We start from the raw sequence: 25,346 nt of genomic DNA on the forward strand, positions 1-25,346 counted from the left end.
ATTATTATTATTATTATTATTATTATTATTATTATTATTATTATGTCTTTGCCATTATCATTGTTTCTCTGGTAGGCATCTTATACAAGGACATGTTCCCTTTTTTGCCTACCAGTCTCATTACGTTTTGAGTGAAATAAAATATTGAAATATGAATTATACCAATGTCATCTATCGATAAAAGCATCGATTCGATTAATTAACAGCAGCTTTTCGCACTGTGGCAGTGCCGATAGAAAACAGCAACTTTTTCGAACTGCGGCAGTACCGATAAAAAAGGCAGCTTTCTGGCACTGCGGCTGCCGGTGCGGCAGTGCCGATAGAAAACAGCAGCTTTTTTCGCACTGCGGCGGCACTGCCAAATCGGCATTGCGGCAGTGCAAATAGCGACTACCATTATCTCTGAAGATCTCATGATTAGATTCCACGTGATATGTATATTATATAAGTCAATCATTGCACCTCACTTCGACTATTGTAATATTATATGGGGCCAATGCAATGCATCTCTTAGGAAAAAACGCCAAGTGTTGCAAAAAAGAGCAGCAAAAATAATTACAGGTGCAACTATGTATGAGTCGAGTTTAAAAGCACTATAAACACTTGGTTGGAGAGATTTTAATGCAATATTAAATGTAATGAAGCTATAATACTATGTACACACTTTTAAGTAATTGGACGCCATCTTGTTTGTCAAGACGTTTTCTCAACAAAAAAAAAGAATAAGAATATAATATGAGGTCACAAAATAATATTGATATTGGTGTTCCAAGAACTAAATATAAACAAAAAAGTTTTGCTACAGAGGTGCTGCACTGTGGAATTCTTTTGACGCAAAAAACTAAAAAATTCAAAATGTCTCCGCGAGTTTAAAAGAAACTTAACGATTTATAATTTTGAAAATTTTCTAAGTTGTTGGTTGTGTTTATAACATTATTTTTAAGGAATTTATATATCCTTCTCTAAAAACTGTGTGAAATTACCATTTTGAAATATAAATCGTATTGTTTTTAATATTATTTATCAGAATTAATCACGTGTCTTCTTTTAATGTCATTCGTATCTGTCATAAGTATTAAAAGTTTTGTATGTTTATATGTATATATCTATTAATTTGTATTGTTAAATTTATATTTAACTTTATTATTATTAATTGTTATTATTAATATCATTATTAATAATAACAATTAATAATAATAAAATTATTATTAATTGTTATTATTAATATCATTATTAATAAATTAACCATGGACTCAAAGAACGACATTATATAATTTTTTTAATATTGCCCCTTGCCCTGCCTTTCTCTTTTTATTTTTGACATTGATTGCCATTATTTTATGAATTGAATTGTTGTTTATTACTTAAGCACAAGTTTCGACCATTTAAATCCCAATATCGAAGACTAGACTCAGAAATACCAGGATTGTGTCTGGCGGGAGATTAAATTAAACTAAAATAAAACCCAAAATATTGGATAAATTATTTGTGGTAGATTTGTACATTTGTTTATGGTCTGTTTTCTTCTTTTTATTGTTGTTAAGCGCCTATAAGTTGTGGGAACGTGAGGCGCTATACAAATCTATTATTATTCTTATTTCTTATTACTATTATTATTCTTATTACTATTATTATTATTATTATTACTACTACTACTACTACTACTACTCCTACTACTACTACTACTACTACCACTACTACCACTACTACTACTACTACTATTACTACTACTACTATTACTACTACTACCACTACCACCACTACCACTACCACCACTGTAGTAGTTAAGAGTTGTAGTCAAGTCTACAGTCCTTTTATATACTGGTCCCCCGAAATCTTGAGTCAAAAACACCGGAATGATGTCGGGTGGGGATCGTTCATCATTGTAGTAAAAAGTTTAAAGTTTAGTCAAACTTTCCATGTATATTTGGTCCCGGAACCTAGACTCAGAATACCCGGGTGTTGCCCAGCGGGCCGTTCTATCGCTCTTGCAACACATCAAAAGTGGTTGAATAATGTATAGGAGTCATTCCATATAAATCCAACACACTTTTTTGCCCGACCCCCTTCAAATCGCCCAATATTTTGCATGTTGGGGGTTCTACCTGAGATAACCCCACAGTGAAATTTTTGGCTCCGCGCCAGCATTTTCTGATGAGTTAGAGCAATTTGAAATTTTCATGAGATTTGGCTAAAAAACTCACCTTCTGACAGACAACTAGGGTATAAATAAGAAATTGAGCGAGGGAGAACCTCCAGAAAGAGGGCGGAACATATTTTTTTGGCGGCCATTTTCAAAATGGCCGCCAAAATTATGATATTGACTCATGACTTCACTTAAATCCAATGAAAAGGGGCAAATCTGGTGTCTAACTATATGTTATTAGGGTCACTGAAGCCAATGAGACAGGTTTCGAAAATGTAAAACGGCAGCCATATTGAAACTCAAGATGGCCGCCTTAAAAATTGTCAAAAAAATAATATTTTAGTATAATTCCACATATCCTCTAAGGAAAATGGTAAATTTGGATTTAATCATATGATTTTGGGCTCTCTGAATACATTAAACATAGTTTCAAAATGCTAGGATGGTAGTCATTTTGAAATTCAAAATGGCCGCCATAAATATCCTAAAAAATCGAATATTTTAGTATGTAATTCCACTTCTCTTTGAAGAAAACTGCTAAATTTGATGTTTAAACATATTCAAGGTTTCATAAAAAAAAAATAAATATTCTGGAATGTAATTCCACTTCTATTTAATGATAAATGCTAAATTTGGTGTAAAATTATATGCTATTGTGTCAACTGAGTTCAATAAACATGATTTCAAAGAAGGTAGGATGGCATTCATTTTGAGAGTGAAGATGGCTACCACGAAAATTGTCGAAAATCAATATTTTGTTAATTGTTTAATTTTTTCGTAGCCGAAATAGCAACAATTTCGTGTCTAATCACATGTTGTGTCTCTCTATATATAGATTTTTGACAATTTTCATGGCAGCCATCTTGAATTTCAAAATGGCTGCTATCATAGCTTTTTGAAATCATGTTTAAATCAGTTGACACAAAACTATGTTTTTTTTTATGTCGGCCATTTGAATTCCAAAATAGCTGCCATCCTAGATATATGAAACCATGTATATTGGACTCAAAGAGCCCAATCAGAGAAGTGGAATTACAAACTAAAATATTTTTTAGCCATCTTGAATTTCAAAAGGATCACTACCATCCTAGTTTTTTGAAACTATATTTATTGTATTCAGAGAGCCCAAAATCATATGATTAGATCCAAATTTACCATTTTCCCTAGAAGAAATGTGGAATTGGAAAAAATATTTTCCGCCCTTCTTCTGGAGGTTTCTTCGAAACCTGTCTCATTGGCTTCAGTGACCCTAATATCACAAACACCATATTTGCCCTTTTTCATTGGATATAAGTGAACTTATGAGTCAATATCATAATTTTGGCGGCCATTTTGAAAATGGCCGACAGAAAATATGTTCCGTCCTTTTTCTGAAGGTTCTCCCTCGCTCAATTTCTTATTTATACCCTAGTGATGCTAAATCGGCAGTGAAACCTTGGTCCTAGAAAAATGGTCACGGGGCCCCTGGTTTTCACTATACTATGGTGCCAATTTTTATAGAATCTATCAGCAGATTTCCTGGAAACTCAGTGAAACTATCAATACCTAGGCACAAAATGTAGTCTAGAGCTAATAAATTTCATTTGCCCACAATGAAACTCTAGGGGCATCATGTGGGCTAAGTGTCCTAACTGAGGTGTGAATTTTCCAAAAATCGAGATATATACTTTTGTGATATTTTGGGTCAAAGGTCAAGGTCACGTGACTTGACCTATATAATTCTCACAAGTCCGGACATCATTGAGTTGCATATCATTGGAAAGAGAATCTTCGTCTCTATCCAACCGTACCATAATTTCTCCAATACATTGAGTTTCAAGAGAGATATCAGCAGTTGTCTGTCAGAAAGTGAGTTTTTTAGCCAAATCTCATGAAAATTTCAAATTGCTCTAACTCATCAGAAAATGCTGGCGTAGAGCCAACAATTTCACTGTGGGGTTATCTCAGGTAGAACCCCCAACATGCAAAATATTGGGCGATTTGAAAGGGGTCGGGCAAAAAGTGTGTTGGATTCATATGGAATGACACATAAGTGTAATTTTGCCTTAACTCGAACCCACGATCTCCAGATCAATAGCCTAGCATCATACCTCTAGACCACCGAGATTGCGCTTGATGGCCATGGTTGAATTCGAGTCCAAGTAAGCAGCAATGTTGATAGTAATTGTTATTGTCGTGATTGAATAGACAATAATTGGATTTGCGTCAGATCAGGAGAATCAAGTATTGGTGTAATTTTGCCCTACCTGAGGTGGAAATGTACTGAATACTCAGTACGTGTGAAATCACATCTATCTGAATGGGCTTATTTTGAGTCCATCCACCACTCACATAACTATTCCAACGCCTATGTTATCATCATCATTATCAAAATCACCATCGCCATAACTCCTGAGAATGTAGGAAAGTGCATATCCCAGAATTTAGAACACACCTCTCTTTTGACAATATCTCATTGTCAGAATTGCAAACTAAATTACAATAGAACCCCTATTATAGGGGGAGACCTTCGGTATCAGAAAAAATTTCCCCTTAATAAAGATGTCCCTGAATAGGATATCCCTATTAATTCCGCTGGTCACTGGATAACATACAGCGACAAAGTGCATCCTTCTCTGTTACCCAGGGAGTGTACCTAGTCTTGCGCTACTTGCTAAGCGCACGAAACTAGTAAATTCAATACCACAATATCCTACCAGGTACCGTACCCACTTATACCTCTGGGTACAGAGAGACAAACGTAGATAAATGGACACAAGCGACTTCCACATCGAGAGTTTCGAACCCCTGACCTCAAGGTTGGGAATCCTAGCCGCAACCGATGCGCCAACCGCTTCTACAATTCTAATTAGTAAAATACAATCAAATAAATTTATTCATTTTTTCCAGTTTGATTCAGTTTTCTATTGGAAATTCTTTTTTATGTCAACCTGACGAAACCAAGCCGGTACAAGCAGCATGCCGGGTGCAATCATTAAGATAGTGCATAGGCCTATGTATAAATATTATCATGATAGTGCATAGGACTGTCAAGCAGATCAGGTCCGTAAGCAGGATTTTTATTGGGTTGGTACAACACACCTGGCCACTTTCAACCACTTGGTGTTTCGGATTTTTCACTGCATTTGTCAACATAGGCCTACTATTAAAACTTAAATTACTACATAAAATTGTAGCACAAATTTAATAAAACATTGTTAGATTGTTAAACGTTAAAGAAATAATGTAGGCCTATAGCGGACAATGAAAACAAGCCCATAATCATTGGGCATTGAAAATACTAAATTTACCATAAATGTAAATGTTACAATAAATAGGCTAAATGGAATTAATTCAAATTGCGAATACGAACGATGGAACTGCTGGCCACAAATTCAAAAAGGTTAAATACCTGGGACCTAGAGCCTGAAACTTACGAACACATGTTGATACATCTAAAAATAAAGTAAAAAAACGAGCAACGTGAACTGAGAGACTAATGAATATGCAATCGAAAGAAGAGCAATAGCATGTGAATTTTAAATCAAACAGCGTTTGAAGTGGGAAAAGAATTAAAGAAAAATACTAAGAAATTGAGAAGATATCTAATTAATAAGCATAAACTACTGTATTAATTGGCAAGTAAAATGTAAATTTAAAAGCCCGTATATACAGGGTGTGGAGTGGTGCGATGAGTGAGGGCGCACGCACCCAGCAACATTACAGTTGAAAATGTACTGAATATAAATTTAAAAAGTAAACTCTTAAATTTGTACATTTTAAACAGTAATCTACTCAGTCTGTCTTGATTTGAAAAAACGATTAATATTTATTATTATAATTTTTTTTATCAGTCTTTGAGACTTTTGCTTTGGGGCACCCTGTGGATGTAATCTATCATGGGAAGTGATCATATACTCCAAAAAAATCTTTAGAAATATGCAATTATTATGAAGGTTTCGCATTACATGCATTCACCTAAAAATAAAATCCACTAAGCATTGAAAAGCTGGCAATCAACCAATCACAAAAGACAATTACGCATATTTAATTACTTTCCTAGCTGGTGGTGGCACAATAATACTAAGTTTGATTTTGGTTAGAGTACAATTATTGAAAGAATTGCATTATTCGTTTCCTTTAAGAATAAGTTACAACTTAAAGTTGTGGTCATAGTATGAATTTTATACTAATATTATTAACTAAGATAATTAAGTTAAACTTTCCACGTCAGTGTGTGTATAAAACTTGGAAACTGGATCTAACATGTGTAGCCTAGATATTAATTAACAACCATAATTTTCGTAGGGCCTACTATATTACGCTAAACATTTAAAGAATAGACTTCCTTACGTTGTAATCATATTAGACTGTAATGTTATTGAAGAAAACCATTCAACAAAAACAACATGAAATTATAAATATAAAAATTATTAGGTTCATATTCCCACGTCTGTGCATGCATAAAACGTAATTTCCTAAAATTTAGATATGACTTCCTTATCATTTAGGCTTAATGAATAATTGCATGTGGGTCTGAAGCTAATTGAGAAAGTGTTCCGTTTAGAAGTGGACTAATGTGGTCATAATACCATTCAACAAGCAACATAAAAACATCAACATTTTAGGTTAAACTTTCTACTTCGGAGCATTCATATAACTTTTTTTTTTTTTGATATGAGAAGTTCATGACATTGAAGAATGTACTGATCATTAAACATGTAGACAATTACTGTTGTCCGGTTGTGTGCATTCAAAATGTGACGACGACCATATTGTCGCCAGACACCCAATTCTACATCAGGCTACAGGCCTCGGTTGACACTTCACATCAAAGGGCCTGTTGATTAATCTGGTATAGGAGCCTGTCATGACCTAGCTACGGTGCCTCCTCCTCATCATCATCTTCATCATCATAATTATTAATTGTCCATACTAAAGTAGGGAAAAACTATGAATTCAGATTTTATTCATGCATTAATAGAGGTCTCATAATGCACGAAAATTGCATTTCCAAGCATCTAGCATAACCTTCCAAAGGAGGACCAAAAAGACTCCCTCCACCCTTCACCCACCCCACGTCTAAAATTTGTCTTCTACAAGCAAAAATTACGCTCTCTTCTCATGACTCCACCCAACCTGGGACCCCATCTGTGCGCGATAGTCAGGGTAAAGTCTGAATCTACCACTGCTATCCCCTCCAAATTACTCTACAACATCATGTCTGTTTTTTTCCCTTGTGCCAAGACCAGTGGCAGCTCTAGGATATATTTTCGGGGAAACGGGGCTAGGCTGTCCGACAGGAGGACTTAAGCTCGTAGGCCCGAGCTGGGAGAAGGGTTTGAGAAGAGGATCCCCCTTCCAACTCCTAAATGAGATATTTTTTTTTAAAGAATAGGAACCTCTGGAATGCCCTGAAATAGCACTCTCAGACTGTGACAGACATGTGTTGATTTGGTGTGGGCCAATATTTATATTTTTTATGGTATGACTGCCCGACGAGCTCTGTCCAACAGGGGGAGGGTTTGACCTGTCCGGTTGGGCATTGGCTTTTAAACCAGCGCTGCTCTTCTCCTCGCTGGCGCCGCCACTGGCCAAGACCTTTGCCCCGCACCTTGACTCTGTCAAGTATATGCCAGAAAATTTGTAAATGAACTGCATAAAATGGGAAGAGCGAATATGACGTTATGCCATAAAAGCAAGTGTTTATTAAAAGTTTTTTAATTTAAAAAAAAGGGATTTGTTGATGATGGTGATCTGATGGTGAGGAATTTTACTATAATAATGAAAGTGTTATTTTTGGCCACCTATAGAGATATATATTTCTTCAAATTTTCGCACCTCACCATGGTGGTGCTCAGATTAATGTAGACTCATGTATGCCCCTTCTCCCCCACTCCACCTTTCAAAAAAGACCTTTGCCCTTGCTCTAGCCTCATTTGTGATGGGCATAGTTTGATTTCATTAGTCCTTCCATCACTCATTAAACTATCTCAAGGCCTGTCACCATCATCCTCTTAATCGCCATCGCCATTGAATTTGACCTCTTAATAGCGTAAATTTTAGCATTTAGTCAATAAATGAGGACGCTTTCTTTTATCTATAAATTGAACTAAATATGTATCAATAATTCGCAATGCAAATTACAATACATTTATGATGGAGTAGGCCTACTGAATGTAACAATGAAAGTTGTATATTGTTTCAGATTCGGTGCTAATTATATTCAAAGTAAGTCTGAGAGTGGCATTTTTACACATCTATATTTGCCAAAATAATCATATATTTTCTTCAGCCCCACCATGATGGGCTAAGGTAGTTTAGCTCCTCCATCTGTGAAAGTACCACCCTGGGATCCCTCTACTATAAAAAATTCATAGATGCGCCACTTGATTTGAATTCTATATGAAATTAGTCAATACAAGTAATATGTAATATCTTTATCAATTGTACTTTAACTTTAATCTTGCCTTTTGTAATGTATTGCCAGAGGATAACCAATTTCCTTGTTTTATTGGACAATAAATCTTATCTTACACAGTGAGGGGCATACCGATACTCATTTTAACGATCAAGAAAAAACAATGTTTAAAGATTTTCAAATCGCTAACTTATTAATTTTCTGCTCATAGGGGAATTTCCTGGGCCCCCTTGTGAGTGTTCTGTGATGCCACTAACTCCACACTTTCTCCTGTCGGAGCCTTCTCCTTCCCCTCCCCTCCCGACCTCCATTGTGTATCTGGGAGCCTTGAAATGGGGCGGGGGGAGAATGTAAAGGGGGTCGGGGATAGATGACTAGGTGGGAGCGCCAGCTCGCAAAATAAGGTGATTTGAGGCCTTGCACAATCGGCAAAGTTGGACCAGGTTCAACCTTCCAGACAACTGCCAGCGACTGTCGCCGATAGAGTGAGCGATTCTATGGAAAACGGGCTTACCCGGGACGAAATACATGAGCAATCAATTCAATTTAGAATTCAATATAGAATATTTAAAATAAATCAATCTGTGTTCACTTTTTCTCAAATTCTTAGCTTAAGGTAGATTCACACCGAATTCGACTTCGATTCTTAAAACGTTTTCGATGCGCATCTTAGTACGCGCCTCTATTCTTTACCACTGATTCGATATTCTTTTTTCGTTTCGTTAGCCATACGAACAGAAGTCGGCTTCGGTGTGAATGCAGCTTTAAGCACAGTCGTCGAAAATGATGCATGCTGTACGTATCGCCCTAGGCATTTAGCCCTTTATAAACCCGCCGTGCCAACCATGAACCGCCATGCCCAAAATTATGTAGTTTCTACGCATGCTGTAGAATTTTAGGACTTTAAATTTGTGGTAAATTGTGGTCATTTTTTTAATGTACAGTATTATTTGGGATTTTCCATGGTATAGCCAAGAAAAAAAAATAGCTCTACTCATTGAGACTCAAAAAAATTAGTGTGTGATCAGTACACTTTCTGTCCATAAAGGAAATACTGTCATAGATTGAGGTTCTTATCACAATCTCGATCGCGTTTACGACGAAAAATTCTAGCACATGCGTAACTACATAGTTTGGGGCACGGCGGCTTAAGGTTGGCACGGCGGGTTCAGGGTAAAATGCGTCGACTAGGCATAGGAAATGCTTTTTCAGGTGTGTTTGATAAAACACGTCCACAAAACTTGATACGACTTATTCTGTCACCGCAAACGATGCAAGTGTGGGAGAAGCATCCCTCCACTCTATGGGAGAAACAATCACACTACTGGCAGTAGACGCGTTACTATACAGAGCCAGGCCAACAGGCCAATTTTATGCAAGGGCGACCTGTTTTAGCCGCTAAAATTTTGGCGGCCAAAAGTAGTCCGACGACCGATTTTGGAGGCAAAAATCTGTCCGCCGGACCTTTTTTGGTCCGGACCGATTTTGGTGTGACAGTACCTTCAAGATAATGCATAATACAATGGAGATAGTGCATAGTACAATGAAGATGGTCTATTCATGCTGTACATTGTTGGATCATGCCAGATTTGGTCTACACATGTTGTCTATATTTGGATCAGCACGATTGCATAATGTACGCTATTAGCTTAACGAATTTATCCATCGAACATATTATAATCGAAAACATCATATTTAAGTTATTATTTAAGTATGCATATATATATCTGTCTCTTATACACATCTAGATGTGTATAAGAGACAGGCCTCCTCCTCATCATCATCTTCATCATCATAATTATTAACTGTCCATACTAAAGTAGGGAAAAACTATGAATTCAGATTTTATTCATGCATTAATAGAGGTCTCATAATGCACGAAAATTGCATTTCCAAGCATCTAGCATAACCTTCCAAAGGAGGACCAAAAAGACTCCCTCCACCCCTCACCCACCCCACGTCTAAAATTTGTCTTCTACAAGCAAAAATTACGCTCGCTTCTCATGACTCCGCCCAAAAGGCTAAATTAGTGTGTTTTTTGGTATATTAACTGCTTCTGCTTCACATAACTCGGCAACCATAGGTCGCTGTGGTAAACGGTCAAGTTTAGCTGATGATAAATGAAGCTTTCTTGTTACATTAGATTCTATTATGATATGGATTCATCCAAGCATACAATGTGAATATCAATTGTTTAATTGTTAGTACAGTATCCGTTCTTACCGGAATAGTGGAAGGGCAATAATCTTTTAATCCAATTGTTATTGTGCTAGCAATGAAAACTACAAAATATAATTTAACTGTCATAACATCTCAGTGAGATCAACTCGATCTGCATGTAGCAAGTCGTTTAAAGGTAAATTGTTGAACCTATGTAGTATTTTATTTTGTTAGTTCCTGGAACCTCGCCTCCTTGGTGATTTCGGAATTTGTTATTTAAACCAATGAAATAAATAGGATTAGATTTGATTTGTTTTTAATGCAGTGATTCTTGTATCGAATATTATATCTGCCGCCAGCATCTTCCTATGGATAGATACGTGCGTCATAATGCAGGCCTATATCTTTTTTTTTATTTTTATTATTTTTATTATTATTATTATTAATTTTTTCCTGGTTTAATTTAATTAATTTACTTATGATAAAGATCAATTTTTATACTTATGTTTTTATTGTATGTACTGAGGGTCCCAATTGATCAGGTCAGACTGGATGGACAACCCTCACAAAATATTGTTGAAATAAAATAAAATAAATAAAATAATACTGTATACTGTAAATTTACAATGTATTCATTTTATTTTATATAAAGCTTAGGACGTCACAAAGGTAATAAAAGGAAATAAATGATGTGAAAAAATCTTTGTATGCCATTGCTATTAAATAAATGTTATATGCATATGTGAGTACTGTAAGAGTAATTGGTATTGCCATTCATAGAGGAATGCTGTATTATTGTTTTGTAGGTCACACGTAGACCAAATTTCCTAGGCCTAGGAAACTCAATTACCTCGATTTGAGTCGATTTTTGATTGTATAAGGCGATATTTCAATTCCCTTGCAAGCAGTTGAAACGTGCTATCAGTTAAACTTGCCTAGGTCAAATCCAAGATACCATTGAAAAATTGTTCGACTTAGATAAAATTCGACTTACAATTTGTTAATTAATGGAAAATACAACAATTTACCATGTAAAATAAGGCTGACTTAGAAATTATTCGACGTTAGCAAAGTCGACTTAGGCAAGTTCAACTGCATTTCGGGTTTCTTTAACTGTCTTCATTCTATTTAGGTCCTTATTGTAAAGCTACCTGTTACTGTTAGCTGCGAACTACCGGTTATTTTATAATCGAGTTTTCATTGGGATTAAAATTATGGCCTATCATCAGGGCAAGTTCATGTGGCTGTCAACAAATCCAGTTTCCGGGAAAAAATAAACGATTCGCAATGTTATAATATAGGCGTACAACTTATTGTCTAATACCTGTGTCACAATCCGAAATAAAATAGATGTATAGAGTAACTCATTGTTATTGTTTATTACACAACTCCAAACATATTTTTTTTTCAGTATGTTGGAGGATATAACGAGCAGTGTATCTTTACTATTATTAGCTGTCGTCTTGCTAATAACATGGATGTACATGAACATACGGCGGCCACCTGGAATGCCACCTGGTCCAACACCCTACCCTTTCATTGGGAATGTGTCAAGTAAACGATTGGTTTCTAATTGGTTTCCATAAAATCGCTACATTCTCGCTACAGTGTTTTCACTGCAATTGTAGTTTACCACCCGATGAAATCGGGAAGAATATGATTGTACCAATCGAGTTGCCGAAAGTTGTCGGTGATAGCTTGCGTCGATTTTATGGAAACCAGACTTATTAATGTTATATAAGAAATTAAATCCTATGTGTAAGTCTCAAAAATATAAAAGAAACAATTTTTATAGTTTGTTGAGCAGTGGACACGATACCAAATTGATCTGCCACAGGTAAGGTTCGTAATTACGTGTTCTCTTTGTATATTTCTTATGTTTTAGTATTAATGGGAAAAACCGCAGGACAGGAGATTTTCAGAGATATGACGAAGAAGTACGGACCCATAATTTCCTTCAAGGTTGGACCTTCCTGGTCTGTAGTAATCAACAATTACGAGTTGACACAAGAAGCTTTGTTGACGAAACCAAATGATTTTAGTGGACGTCCTACTCTCTATCTTCGTAAGTCTGTTAATACATACTAGTCATTTTGAGCAAAACAACCTGAATTAAACTCAATAGGAATTCTTAAATTTTATTAAATAAAACTCCAATGTTAGTAAATTTTACTAACATTATAGAACATGATTACCCATCCATAAAATTCATAATACTGTTCCTAGGCCTATATTTTTGGGTACTTTGAAACTTTCTATATTTCAAAGTAAATATTTATTTTCATATCTTTATTATTTGAGAATATCATTGTTAAAGTCTCATAATGAATTATTGCGCCCTCAATTACTCAACTAAATTTTAGTAAAATTGTGTATAAAATGTTATTACTGTATTAAGTGGATTGGTTTAGTGACAATCAGAAGGATATTGCCTTTGCTCAACCTACTCCAATCTGGAAGTTCCACAGAAAACTAGCTCACACCGCTATCAGGTTAGTAGTATCCCATCACGATGATTTATATCCACAATTTAAATTTAAAAGCTCTGATGTAGAGTGTCAGCACCATATGAAATGTAGTGACTACCACTACACGTACAGGTATCTGTAAACTTTAATGCCTTTGCTGTTACTTACCTGCGAATATTGGGTGAATAATGTCTGATATTGGTCTATACTGCAATCATTTTCATCACCATGGGGATGGTTAGGTTTTCTAGGAATCTCCATAATTTCTTCCGGAATATGAATTTCTCCTGGACTTCTCCGGCTTTTTAACAAATTGTCACTACTCGGTCTTAGGCTAAGCTAAATTTTCCAATATGAGGACAATGAGGCAGCCATGAGAATTATCGAACAATCTGGGCGGGAATAACGTATTAAAAGTGGCCCAAACAGACCAAATCCTCGTTTCAATGTAAACATTTTAGCAGGTACACGCGTCGCAAACCTGTCAGTTGACTCCCCTGAACATATTTACAAGCCTGACACATTTTAATTGAATGTACTGTAATCGAATTGATTTATGTATGTCAAAGAAAGTTAAGACTAACAGATAAAATAACGCAATAAACTAAAAAACAGATTTTAGCATAATACAATACAGTAGTTTCAACTATTAAGTTTGCGCAATCTACCTTTCAGAAAATACGCAACTGGCGAATACTTGGAGAAACTCATTGAAGAAATTATACCGCATGTGAAAGATGTCTTGACGCAGAAGGCTTGGGCGCCATTCGATCCAGGCGAAGTCGTCACACTCGCAGTCTATGATGTTATTGCTTCAATGTGCTTTGGCCATAAGTAAGTATTATAATATTATTGGTAAAGGAAAGATCTTTAGAACACATTACGAAGAGCGCATTTTTAACATATACTACGAAGAGTTCACAAGGTAATTATGCATGCACACTTTTTGTAATAAGGTACGACAAGCTCGATTTGTGTTTCCAACTTCTGCTACATGTTACATTCCAACATTGTATTCATTAGTTCATAGGCTACTAAAATGAAGATACGCACCTTTATAATTCGATTTCTACACGTGATTCTTTTTCTGTTGCACTATCTAGGAAGTTTTAGAAATTTAAACGTATGACGTAAGAAGCCGTATGCTAATTATATAACTGGTCTTCATAGTCATAGTCTACATGTTCAATTCAGAACACCAAAAAAACAAACGTTATGTGTAATAATAACGTATGCGCACTTCGAAGTAGGTGGAGACAAGTCAGTAAGTGGTTGCGTGCAGCATCTTGTCGCATGGTCTTTAAAACCGTTCTAATATTTCTTTAATTTCTGTTATAGGTATGCCTTCAATGACACTCACTTGCTTAGATTCATCCTGCTATCAAAAGAGATGAATAAGCTATTCGGAAATGGTACCCTTGCTGACTTCGTTCCCTTGGCTCGGTTCATACCAAGTCCAGTAGTCAATAGACTTAAGAAATTGGCAACAGAGTTTCTAGAGTTAATTCAAAAATAAGTCAGAAAACATTTAGATAGTTACAGTCCAGGTAAATACAATTAGTTCTGAATGGCATTCAACCATAACATATTTGAGTTTATAATCTCTTATGCGCTACATTATTTGGAAATTTCCTAACAATAAAAAATAAAAGGTGGCGGATCCAGAAAACCTTTGTGGGAGAGGGCAAGGATGGACTTTCACAAATGGAGGGTCCAAGTCACTGCAGTCCACCAATAGGTAGTTTTCACCGCACGACGTTAACCTTAACGTTAACGGATGATGTCATAATTTATTCATCTTGCGTTGCCGAGTACGTTAATTTCAGGATTTTACGTGCTCGACGTAAGTTAGTTACGGGTTTGCACATGCGTATTTCGATTTGGTTACAAAAGGGCGGAGCTATCGCGCTTCATCTTGGGTACTAACGTTAATGTTAAGGCTAACGTCGTGCGCCGAAAACTACCTATTATCGCTACGGCACCTTATATGCCCAGAAAGGGATTTAATTTGAATATGCTCAAGTTTTCTTCTCTGAGATATTATTTAGATTATCCTTTTTTTTTCTTGAATCCTCAATGTCACTTTGCCACTTCATTCTTTACAGTATCATGTTGTATAAAACTAATACTATGGGTAATTATAGGAATGATATGTGTGGCATAAAAATGCTCATATAGAAATTATGGTTCGAGTTCAAACTGGAATGGATTGATATTGTGGTAAAACCCAGCAAACAATATTACATTATAAGAACGTTATAATAACGGTACAGTTGTTGAAAACGTTATTTTGTAAAACCATAAATATGCACTTACAATGTAATTGCACAGATAGTTAACATATGGACGTTCCTGCGACGTTGTGTGAACTTAATTCTGTGACATACTTAACCACAACGTTCGCGAACGTTATAAAAAATGTTGTATTTGCTGAGAAAATCATTATCACTAAATTGCGTTTCTGTAAATAAGAATTGATCATCATAAAAATCTATTTCGTCAGATGAACCCGCCAATGATCTAATAGAGCTTCTTTTACAAGCACAGAAAGAAGCAGAAAAAGAGGGAAATGAAGACATTTCCAGTAAATTAACAGACGTATATATCAAACAAATCGTGTCAAACCTGTTCAGTGGTAAGCGATTTATTGCTGTCAAAAAGTTCATACATGTACTATTTAAAAAATATTGCCATAATTATAATGTAATGTCCGTTATATATTTAAATTTTTGAGCAATGTCTATTATAAATATGAACACAATGATCTTTGCAAACAGTTGGTTGCTTTCCAGAAAAGATATAAGACCTAAATGGTAAATGGTACCACTTTGGATTATAACACCATTAGGATATCTGCACGGTATTCTTAGAGTAAACTTTCAGCTCTTTATACCGATTTGTTTATGTTATTTCTTATTTAATCGTTTTTGTAAATGTGTATTCTATGGCAGCTGGTACGGACACATCATCAACAACATTACTGTGGTGTATCGCCTGTATGGTCGACAACCCGACTGTACAGGAAAACATCAAGAAGGAACTTGGCGAAGTCATTGGAGAAAGACCTCCGAGATTAAATGACCGCGGAAAGTTGCCGTATACGGAGGCTACCATCATGGAAATAATGAGATTCGGAACAGTTGCACCGCTTGGTGTTACTCATCGAGCACTCAAAAACTCTTCCATCGGTAAGACAACCAAATGTCATGGAAATTCTTCTCATTTAAACCTAGGACTGTAGATTAAATTTTCAAGCTGTTACTGAAGTTACTTCATCCGTATATGTACCGGTATATTCCTTTTATTCTGCGCACACTCAAATGCTTTTGTATTTATTTTTTTTATAACAAAGGAGGCAGGACAAAGGTTAAACCCTATAACAAGGCCCTGCAAAGAATGGGCCTGATCTTATAATTTATGCCCAAAACAAAGCCAGGGGCCGTAGCCGACTTTTATCTAAGGCTGGAACATAGTGTAAACCATTTTTTAAAGCCCGTTCACATAGCCCGTCAACAATACAAGCTGAGGTAACTCCTGGTCGGAAGTGGAAAACGTGGGGGAATTCTCAAAACCCGAGAGGCAACCACTGCGCCAACCGCATTTATTATAAGTGTAGCCAAGTGTGTTGTTTCCGGAGCGAGCAACATTAGGCCTAAAAAGAAAACTCCAAATCATTATCTATATAATTATATTTTTAATTTTTATTTAGGCCTACATTATTGACGATCTTGCCTTACAAGTGTTACTGGATTAGGGAAATACTTGTAACTTGTTCATCTCAAAATATGTACAGTATAATAGCAGATATGAGACAGGTTTAATGTTCTATCTATAAGATTTAGAATCTATGTAAACATCGAAGGGTACCATCACACTAAATCATGGTAATACACAGTCGTACGTCTACTCAACGCTTCATCCGACGCATAAGGATATGAAATCTCATTTTAAAATAATACATTAGGTTTCTTACTAAATTACAATAAACGTTATCTATTCTTTGCAAAAAAATATGCTATTGGTCCACCCCTTCCCTGCCGATTATTACATGCCTTACATATATGCGTGAAATCTATTTTAAGTGTTAAATATTAATTATCTTCTAGGCTCTTACAGGATACCTGAAAATACCTGGGTGTTTGTAAACCACTGGGCACTTCACAATGACCCACAATATTGGGATGCGCCAGAGATTTTTCGGCCAGGTTAGTACAGCGAGTAATATGAACTGTAGGGTAATATGAACTGTAGGGAGTAATAAGAACTGTAGGGAAGCAGCGAGTAATATGAACTGTGGGGAAAAAAATCTAACTTAACTATAATTTTGTGTATCAATAATGAGTGATTTGCAACATACATATACAGAATGCTCTTAAACAAATTAACAAGTACCGTACCAACAATATTTTGTCTATTGTACGTTTTGTTGTTCGTTTTCCTTGTATCTAGATCAATCTTTAGACATACAGTTATAGCCTAAATATTAAACATTATTTCAACAAAATTAATGAACAGTCTTTTCAGGTAACTTAAATACGATGATGATTACCAGGTCTTATTTGTAAATTTTTGAGGCAATCGTGTATAAGATCATTATTACTACATCAAACTCTTTATACTGATCTGGTCTATCTTTCATTACATTTTGTAATTTGCTTCTTTTGCAGAGCGATTTTTGGATCCTTCAACTCTGTTAAACAGCGCTTACCAAGCTTCCTGCCGTTTTCGACTGGTCGTAGAGTGTGTGTTGGGGAATCTTTGGCTAAAGCTGCGATCTTTCTTATTTTTACGTGGCTAATCCAGAATTACAAATTCTCTAAGCCACCGGGTGTAGAAGGACCAGTAGCAGTCGGAGGTCTCCCACAGGCACTAAATGTCCCAAAGCATTACAAAACCATTGCTGTTCCCCGAAACAATGTCACATAGGCCTAAAAAGGAAATAATAAATAGCCATATAAACATCGTAACCCAGTAACATTTCAATACAATAAACAAACATTTGTTTAAAATTCTAGCTACACACTTTGTACAGAAAGTTCGTAGAAATTAGAAGAATCAGAATGTCTAACTAAATAAACAATGATTTTTTTTACATGTATAATTGACTAAACTTCATATTTTGTAACAATTCCTAGTGTATTTATAGTAAATTTATTTTAATATTTTGATATTATATAGTAGTTATTTTTATTATTATTTACTATTACTACTATTATCGTTATTATTATAAAAATATGTATGTAGTTTAAGAGGGATGGGGGTGAGGCCAAGCTTGATTAGCTCTAGCTTTACCTTGGTTACCTTTTGTATTCATATGTTTGATACAATAAAGAAGAATGTTCTTAATGTAATTTCAACTTGTGTAGAGTTTTAATATATAATTATTAAACAATTGATAGTAAGAATTTTAATATATTTTTTTCAGAATACATTTTAATGTTTTTTTGATAATATATTATTGTAGTGGTGTTTTTAAGCAATTTAAAATTTCATTATCATGTTTATAAATTAATGTCTCAATTAAGTTACATAAATGTTATTTTTGTTAAATGACATTTGTGTTCAATAAAAGATACCAAGATAAAGTATGTTTAGATTAACCTGAGTAGTAGACTTTGTTTTGCTTGCTAAATCCAGTGGCGCAACCAGGAATTCGAAATAGTAGAATCAGGGAGGCAATTTTACAGACGGAGCCTCAGCCCCAGTATGGCTGGGGCTGAGATAAAAGAAATATGATTATGGCATCTCTAAATGACCGCAAATTGCACTCTCAGAAAATTTTAGAAAATTTTGGGAAGGCCACTGAAAACCCAAATCTAACGTTTTCTGATGACTCATCATTCGTAATGTAAATAATTATAAAAATTATCTCCTGTTACCTATACACTTAACGACATTCATAGAAATAAGTGTAAAATGAAATGGTAATTTAAAGGAGTCAACAATTAGTATAATAAATAATAACAATAGGTAGATTTATAAAATGGAACACAACCGTTTCTCTTTTCTCTTAGCATGAAAAAGGTTTTGAATACCAATAATGCATTAGTTCATCACAAATAATACAATTCATGTATTTCTATTTTCATTAATAATATTCTTTTTATTATTACCAAGTTCACTTTTGACTATTATTTCGTTGATGATTTTGTTATATTAATAATAATAATATATATATAGACTTTAAGAACACTGATTTGATATATATATATATATATATATATATAATTATATTTACTTGACTGTTTATGCTGTTTATTGTTCTCATTGGCATCGGAAAACAACTAGACAGTGATTTTGTTTACTTTTTGATATTAATTGTTACGTGTCAAGTTGAATTATGTGAATGTGTAAATAAATACTATAATGTTAATACTATTGAGTGTAAAAATAATAACTAAAAGTATGCCCAATAATTACTAGCTGATGGATGATATAAATAGACCTATTAATGCGAGGATATACATGATGAATACAATGCCTACATTGATTGATTTTATTCGGATTTATAAAAAATACACAATTCACAATTTAAATACATGAAAATGATGTCAAAAAGAACGTCCCATATTGTATTGCATACGGTAAGCGACCGCTATTAGCTAGTATCACATGATTCAGACGACTTTTTTCTCAGCTTTGAGTAGCAATGACAAGTCCTACCTAGGCATGGCGTAAAGGTCATATCTCGTCATGTGCTTGCATAAACTTGATTGCATAATGGATTTTATTGTATGTACATTAATGTTCGCGTGATCAAATAAGATTTGACAATATCCTTGAATGTCAAAGGTTAGTCCTAGAGATCTCTTGATCAAACATTGCCAATTTTCATTGTGTTTACATATCGATCTCGTATAACTGCCAGTTTATTTGCAAAATGTATTTATTCATTGAGTGAGCAAGTCATTGGCAGTTAAACACAGCCCAACTGTTCATTACCTGCAAGTACTTAATTGGTAAGGTGAATCCTTATATGATAGTAGTATTATACATTGTATTGTAGCTGCATTTAGTGTGTAATTACTGTATCAATTTAATGACTTGCTCCTCGCACAATAATGAATACATCGTACCAAAGCACGATGTAGGCCTGCATCTATACCTAGTGATAACGCATCAGAAAATAGGGCAGATTTTGCCAATGGAATAATACAGATTCTGCTGGTAGTAAAAGCCAAAAATGTTACTTTCTGTACGCTCCGGTAAGCCCACCTGGCCATACACTTGGTTTAATATACACTTCCTCCAAGTCTCACCCAAGCCTCCACGGCCAGCAAGCAAAGCAAGGAAGCTTGAACTATAGAGAAAATATAAATCTGAATATAAACGAGGATTTTTTTTCTCGTCGGCACTATTTGGCCTGATGATAACAAATAATGGCCTGGAACTACGTTAATTTTAATGGTACTTACGAGGTTTTTGCACACTTCATTCAATTTTGGACTCCGTTCAAACCACCTGGACTGATTAGGGTCTAAAAGCGTCAGCTCCACACAATGGTAGGCTTACCTTTAGATGACCAAAATCTTTAGAGGGACCTGCCGACTAGGCTGTTCCTTTCTACCGCCTTCTGTACTGTTAAAAGGTTGTTGCTTATTACACTAACTGTATATTCCATTTATTTTGGTAATACCCACAATAAATACAGTGCAGTAATATAATGCTATAACACTAATTTTCTATTTTTAAAGTGTGTAAAATAAGAACAAAATTTGAAAATTTTGAGCATGAAATTGGCTCAGAAATAAGAACACTTTACTGGTTCTTATAAAAAAAAACCAAGTAAATTATTAATATCAGTGGGATTTCACGAATCATATACGAATTTGCCAAATTTATTGATAACAGGGTGAACATTTTCTTGTCAGGTTCTCTAAATAAATTCCTTCAACTCGATGATATATCGCATAATAAATGTTTCAGTACTCCATTTAAAACTCGGTCTTTTTTCCTAGAATACGTTATCACTGAATTTCCTAGGCAGTACCATGAAGCTAATAGCCAACATAGTGGTATTTTCACAACTAATTGAAATCTTGTTTCTCGATACGTTTCCTAATTAACTATTATATCCATAAACCATCCAGTAAAATAATAATACAATAAACCTTTTCTAAGCGCTTTGTATCCTTTGGCAAAAGGCGCTATATAAATTTCTATATTATTATTATTATTATTATAATATGCAATTTGATGAGTTGTGTCTTTTAGAAAATACGCAACTGGAGAATATTTAGAAAATCTCATAGGAGAGATTTTCCCTCGTATTCAGGGCGTCATGACACAGAAGGCAGGTACACCGTTTGATCCACGCGAAGTCATCACACTCGCAGTCTATAATGTAATCGCTTCAATGTGCTTTGGTCATAAGTAAGTAGCCCTCTACGAATACATACAAAAATACAGATTTTTTACCCGATTTAGAATTCACAAGAACGTATCCTAACATGTAGAACAGAAAACACAAATTACTACAGAATTTACTCTAAATATCGCCTAGCAGACGATTTTTAGATTAAAATCCACTAATGTCTAATGTGAGACATGTCGGTAACCTTTAGCTTTTAACGTTTAAGTTTGTTGTGTTTTATAATATTGCACGTTATATGTCTTGTCTTATACTACATATATGAATTAAACGACTCTAATCTACTTAAACTCATTGTGAAATAAATTAGTACATCCTATTATTCTATGGGAGCAAATAATTCGTTCTGATTCAGAACTCAACAAAAAATAAGTGTGAATAGCTTTAATGCATGTTGAGGCTAAGGGCCAACATGGTGAATTGTGGCGTGCAAAAAATGCATTTTGTTATTATAAAAGAACCCAAATATATCCTAACTTTTGCTATAGGTATGAATTCAATGACACTGACCTACGTCGATTCATTGAGATACAAAAAGAAATCAATGAACTGTCTGGAAATGGTACCCTTGCTGACTTCATTCCCTTGGCTCGGTTCCTACCAAGTCCAACTGTCAACAGATTCAAGAAAATATCAACAGAAATCTTCAAGATGTCTCAAAAAGAAATTAGGCAACATTTGGAAAGATATAGTCCGGGTAAATACAGCAATAGTGGATGGAAAATTGAAAAATAACGATGGCTTTTATTATGTATTTTTGGGTTTACAAACAATTACGGTACGCCATCAGACGTTAAAAATAGGCTCCCAGTGGGTGCGTGTGTATATTGCTTGACATAGTTTTTGCTACTCAACTCATAATCCATCCACGCAGATTGTGCACTTTTTATTTCATTCTAAGACAGTTCTTATCTAGGCATGGCATCTTATTTCATAGGCATAATTTTCATTTCTATTATATTATGACACATCCCACCATTCCTCCAACCGGATTTACTGTAACAACTTACAAGTGAGACGATATCTAAAGTGTCTACAACCCCACAGGTGCAGTAGACACAGTAAAACTGGCCTACTTTGCAGCTGAAGTTATACTATGCGATATCCAAAGAAGATATATAGATATCGTACTATGGTACTTTGTTGCTGAAGATATTTTACTGACGTTATTATCTTTGTCAGATGAACCCGCTTATGATCTAATAGAGCTACTTTTACAAGCACAGAGAGACGAATCAGAAAGTAATGAAGGCAACGGCAATAAATTAACAGACGTACACATCAAACAAATTATTCTGGATCTTTTCCTTGGTAAGTGATTTCTTTCAGTCGAGGCTTTCTTTTACATTTCTGACAAAAATTAATCTAAACATTTTAATAACTTGTTTATACGATATCGTATTTTATTGTACATGTAAATCCTATTACAGCTGGGACGGACACGTCATCAACAACATTACTGTGGTGTATCGCCTGTATGGTCGACAACCCTGCTGTACAGGAAAAAATCAAGAATGAACTTGACGGAGTCATAGAAGACAGACCTCCGAGATTAAGTGATCGTGGAAAGTTGCCGTACACGGAGGCTACCATCATGGAAATAATGAGATTTGGAACAGTTATACCGCTTGGTCTTACTCATCGAGCACTTAAAGATTCTTCCATTGGTAAGGCATTACTGTTTTCTTTAAACGTTAGCTTATTAGCCATACCAGATGCTCTACTGTAAGTTACCACTTAGTTCGGACCCTGCCAGACATTTTAGACCTCCTGTCGGTAATTTTTAATTTTATTACGTCACACTTGATGAAATCCACAACGTTTGTGCAGATCTAGTGTAGTCGCGCGCATGCTATCAGTTTGCTGTTTATTTTCCCGAAAACTTCTGACATACATTAGCTGCTGTAATAAAAGTTATTTACAATTTCATTAAAATTATTATTATGTTTTAGGCTCGTACAGTATACCTGAAAATACTTCGGTATTCTTTAACCTATGGGCACTTCACAATGACCCGAAATACTGGGATGCTCCGGATGATTTCCAACCAGGTAAGTACAGCCAGTTACGTAAACTGCAGAGAAAAAAAAACGTACTTGAATGAACTTTGTTTTATATTATTTTCATTTAATATTGAGTGACTTACTGTACTCACCAATACAGAATATGGCTAAAGAGATGATGAGGCTTACAAATTCATATTTAAATTTTTAAATAAAATACAGTACTGTCATTTGAATTGAGCTTATTTAAACCAAGGCAATTAGAGAAACAACATAACAGATAGCTCTATATTCAAAGATAGCTCTTTTTTAGTTAAAAAGTTGTTAGTGACATTATGGAGCCTTCTTCAAATTTCGAATAAATTGTTATCTGCCCCAATTTTTTCAGTATTAACGAGTAACCTCGAGGACATCTCCTTTCCTCCACCCCTGGAGACATCGGATCTCCGTCGGGCAAATGGTGGTGTTACTACTGATTTACTATGGCATATTTAAGTGTGAATATATTCTTCAATTTACTTGTTTGGGGTTGGGTAAACCAGCTTTGCTGCAGTGATTTGGTTCACTCTGGTTGTCCCTGGTCTCCCCAAATTTCAGCTTTTTTGTTGTTGTTGTAAATGACCAAATAAATAATTAAATGAAATTAAATGAAATTAAGTTACATTATTTTACTTTCGTTTTTGTCTTCAGAGCGATTTTTGGATTCCTCCAACTCTGTTAAGCAACGTCTACCAAGCTTTCTGCCGTTCTCCACTGGTCGCAGAGTGTGTGTTGGAGAATCCTTGGCTAAAGCTGAGATTTTCCTTCTTTTTACGTGGTTAATTCAGAATTACAAATTCTCCAAGCCACCAGGTGTGGAAGGGCCAGTAGCGATCGGTGGTCTCCCACAGGCTATAAATATTCCAAAGCCTTATAAAACTGTTGCTACTCTACGCGATAATAACAAGTAATAATCAAATTTAATAAATAATAATAATAATATATATTATTATTAATAACAATAATAATACTGACAATGAAGATGATGACAATGATGATGATGATAATTGTAATAATTTGATGGTGATAATTATATTGATAATGATATAATGATACTAATATTGATAATAATAATAATAATAATAATAATAATAATGATAATAATAATAATAATAATAATAATAATAATAATTGTAGCATTGTCCTTCATTATATTAAATTTTGTATATTTTTTGAACTGTAGTCTGAAACATTTTCTAACTTACACGTTAATGTTATAATCGACGGACTGTATAAAACCGCCAATGCAATCATGGAGTTATCCAGGGAACAGTAAGTTTCACTGTTCCCTGAGTTATCGTAGTACAATCATGTGCTATAGTATTAGTCAATGTGAGGACTATAATGTTTCACCCCCCCCCCCCATAAGAAATATATTCACAGGCATCCTTGTTGATGAAAGTGTCAATGTTAGCTAACAATACAATACAGTAGACCACATTATTTGCTTTTCTTTACCAACTGCAAGGCTATTGAAAGGTTAATAGGTTCGCCTTTGCAATCGGTACACTCTGTCTACTACGAGCGACTGGCGATCAGGTTTTAGGGTTTGCTGAATGATATGAAGCCATCCCCTCCATCCGGTGGTCGTAGGAAGCTTTATAGAACGTAGTGGTAGACCGGCTGCCAACACGAACCGTCACTCTCAGTCTTTTATTCCTAAAGCAATTAAACTGTATAATGAACAATTTTTGAGGTAGCCTCTACGGGCTATGTAATTTCCAGCAATGGATTAAATAAAGAGTATGTCTATGTCTAT

The 25,346-nt window shown here is 35.0% G+C and overlaps 1 protein-coding gene across 1 annotated transcript; it reads left to right on the plus strand.

Moving 5' to 3' along the window:
* Nucleotides 1-10,848: 10,848 nt before the first annotated feature.
* Nucleotides 10,849-24,608, plus strand: LOC117119420 (cytochrome P450 2U1-like). The gene is made up of 15 exons (XM_033264241.1): nt 10,849-10,902; nt 12,118-12,260; nt 12,592-12,771; nt 13,105-13,198; nt 13,838-14,008; nt 14,513-14,682; nt 15,678-15,809; nt 16,126-16,362; nt 17,281-17,379; nt 21,376-21,547; nt 22,034-22,242; nt 22,728-22,856; nt 22,976-23,212; nt 23,498-23,596; nt 24,239-24,608. Exons 2-15 carry the CDS (start codon nt 12,119-12,121, stop codon nt 24,496-24,498), a joined length of 2,331 nt encoding a protein of 776 aa, XP_033120132.1. The 5' UTR covers nt 10,849-10,902; nt 12,118; the 3' UTR covers nt 24,499-24,608.
* The last annotated feature ends 738 nt before the right edge of the window (nt 24,609-25,346 follow it).

The sequence above is a fragment of the Anneissia japonica genome, unplaced genomic scaffold (genome assembly GCF_011630105.1).
Source record: "Anneissia japonica isolate Jap-2015-1 unplaced genomic scaffold, ASM1163010v1 scaffold3293_len478364_cov160, whole genome shotgun sequence".
Lineage (NCBI taxonomy): Eukaryota > Metazoa > Echinodermata > Crinoidea > Comatulida > Comatulidae > Anneissia > Anneissia japonica.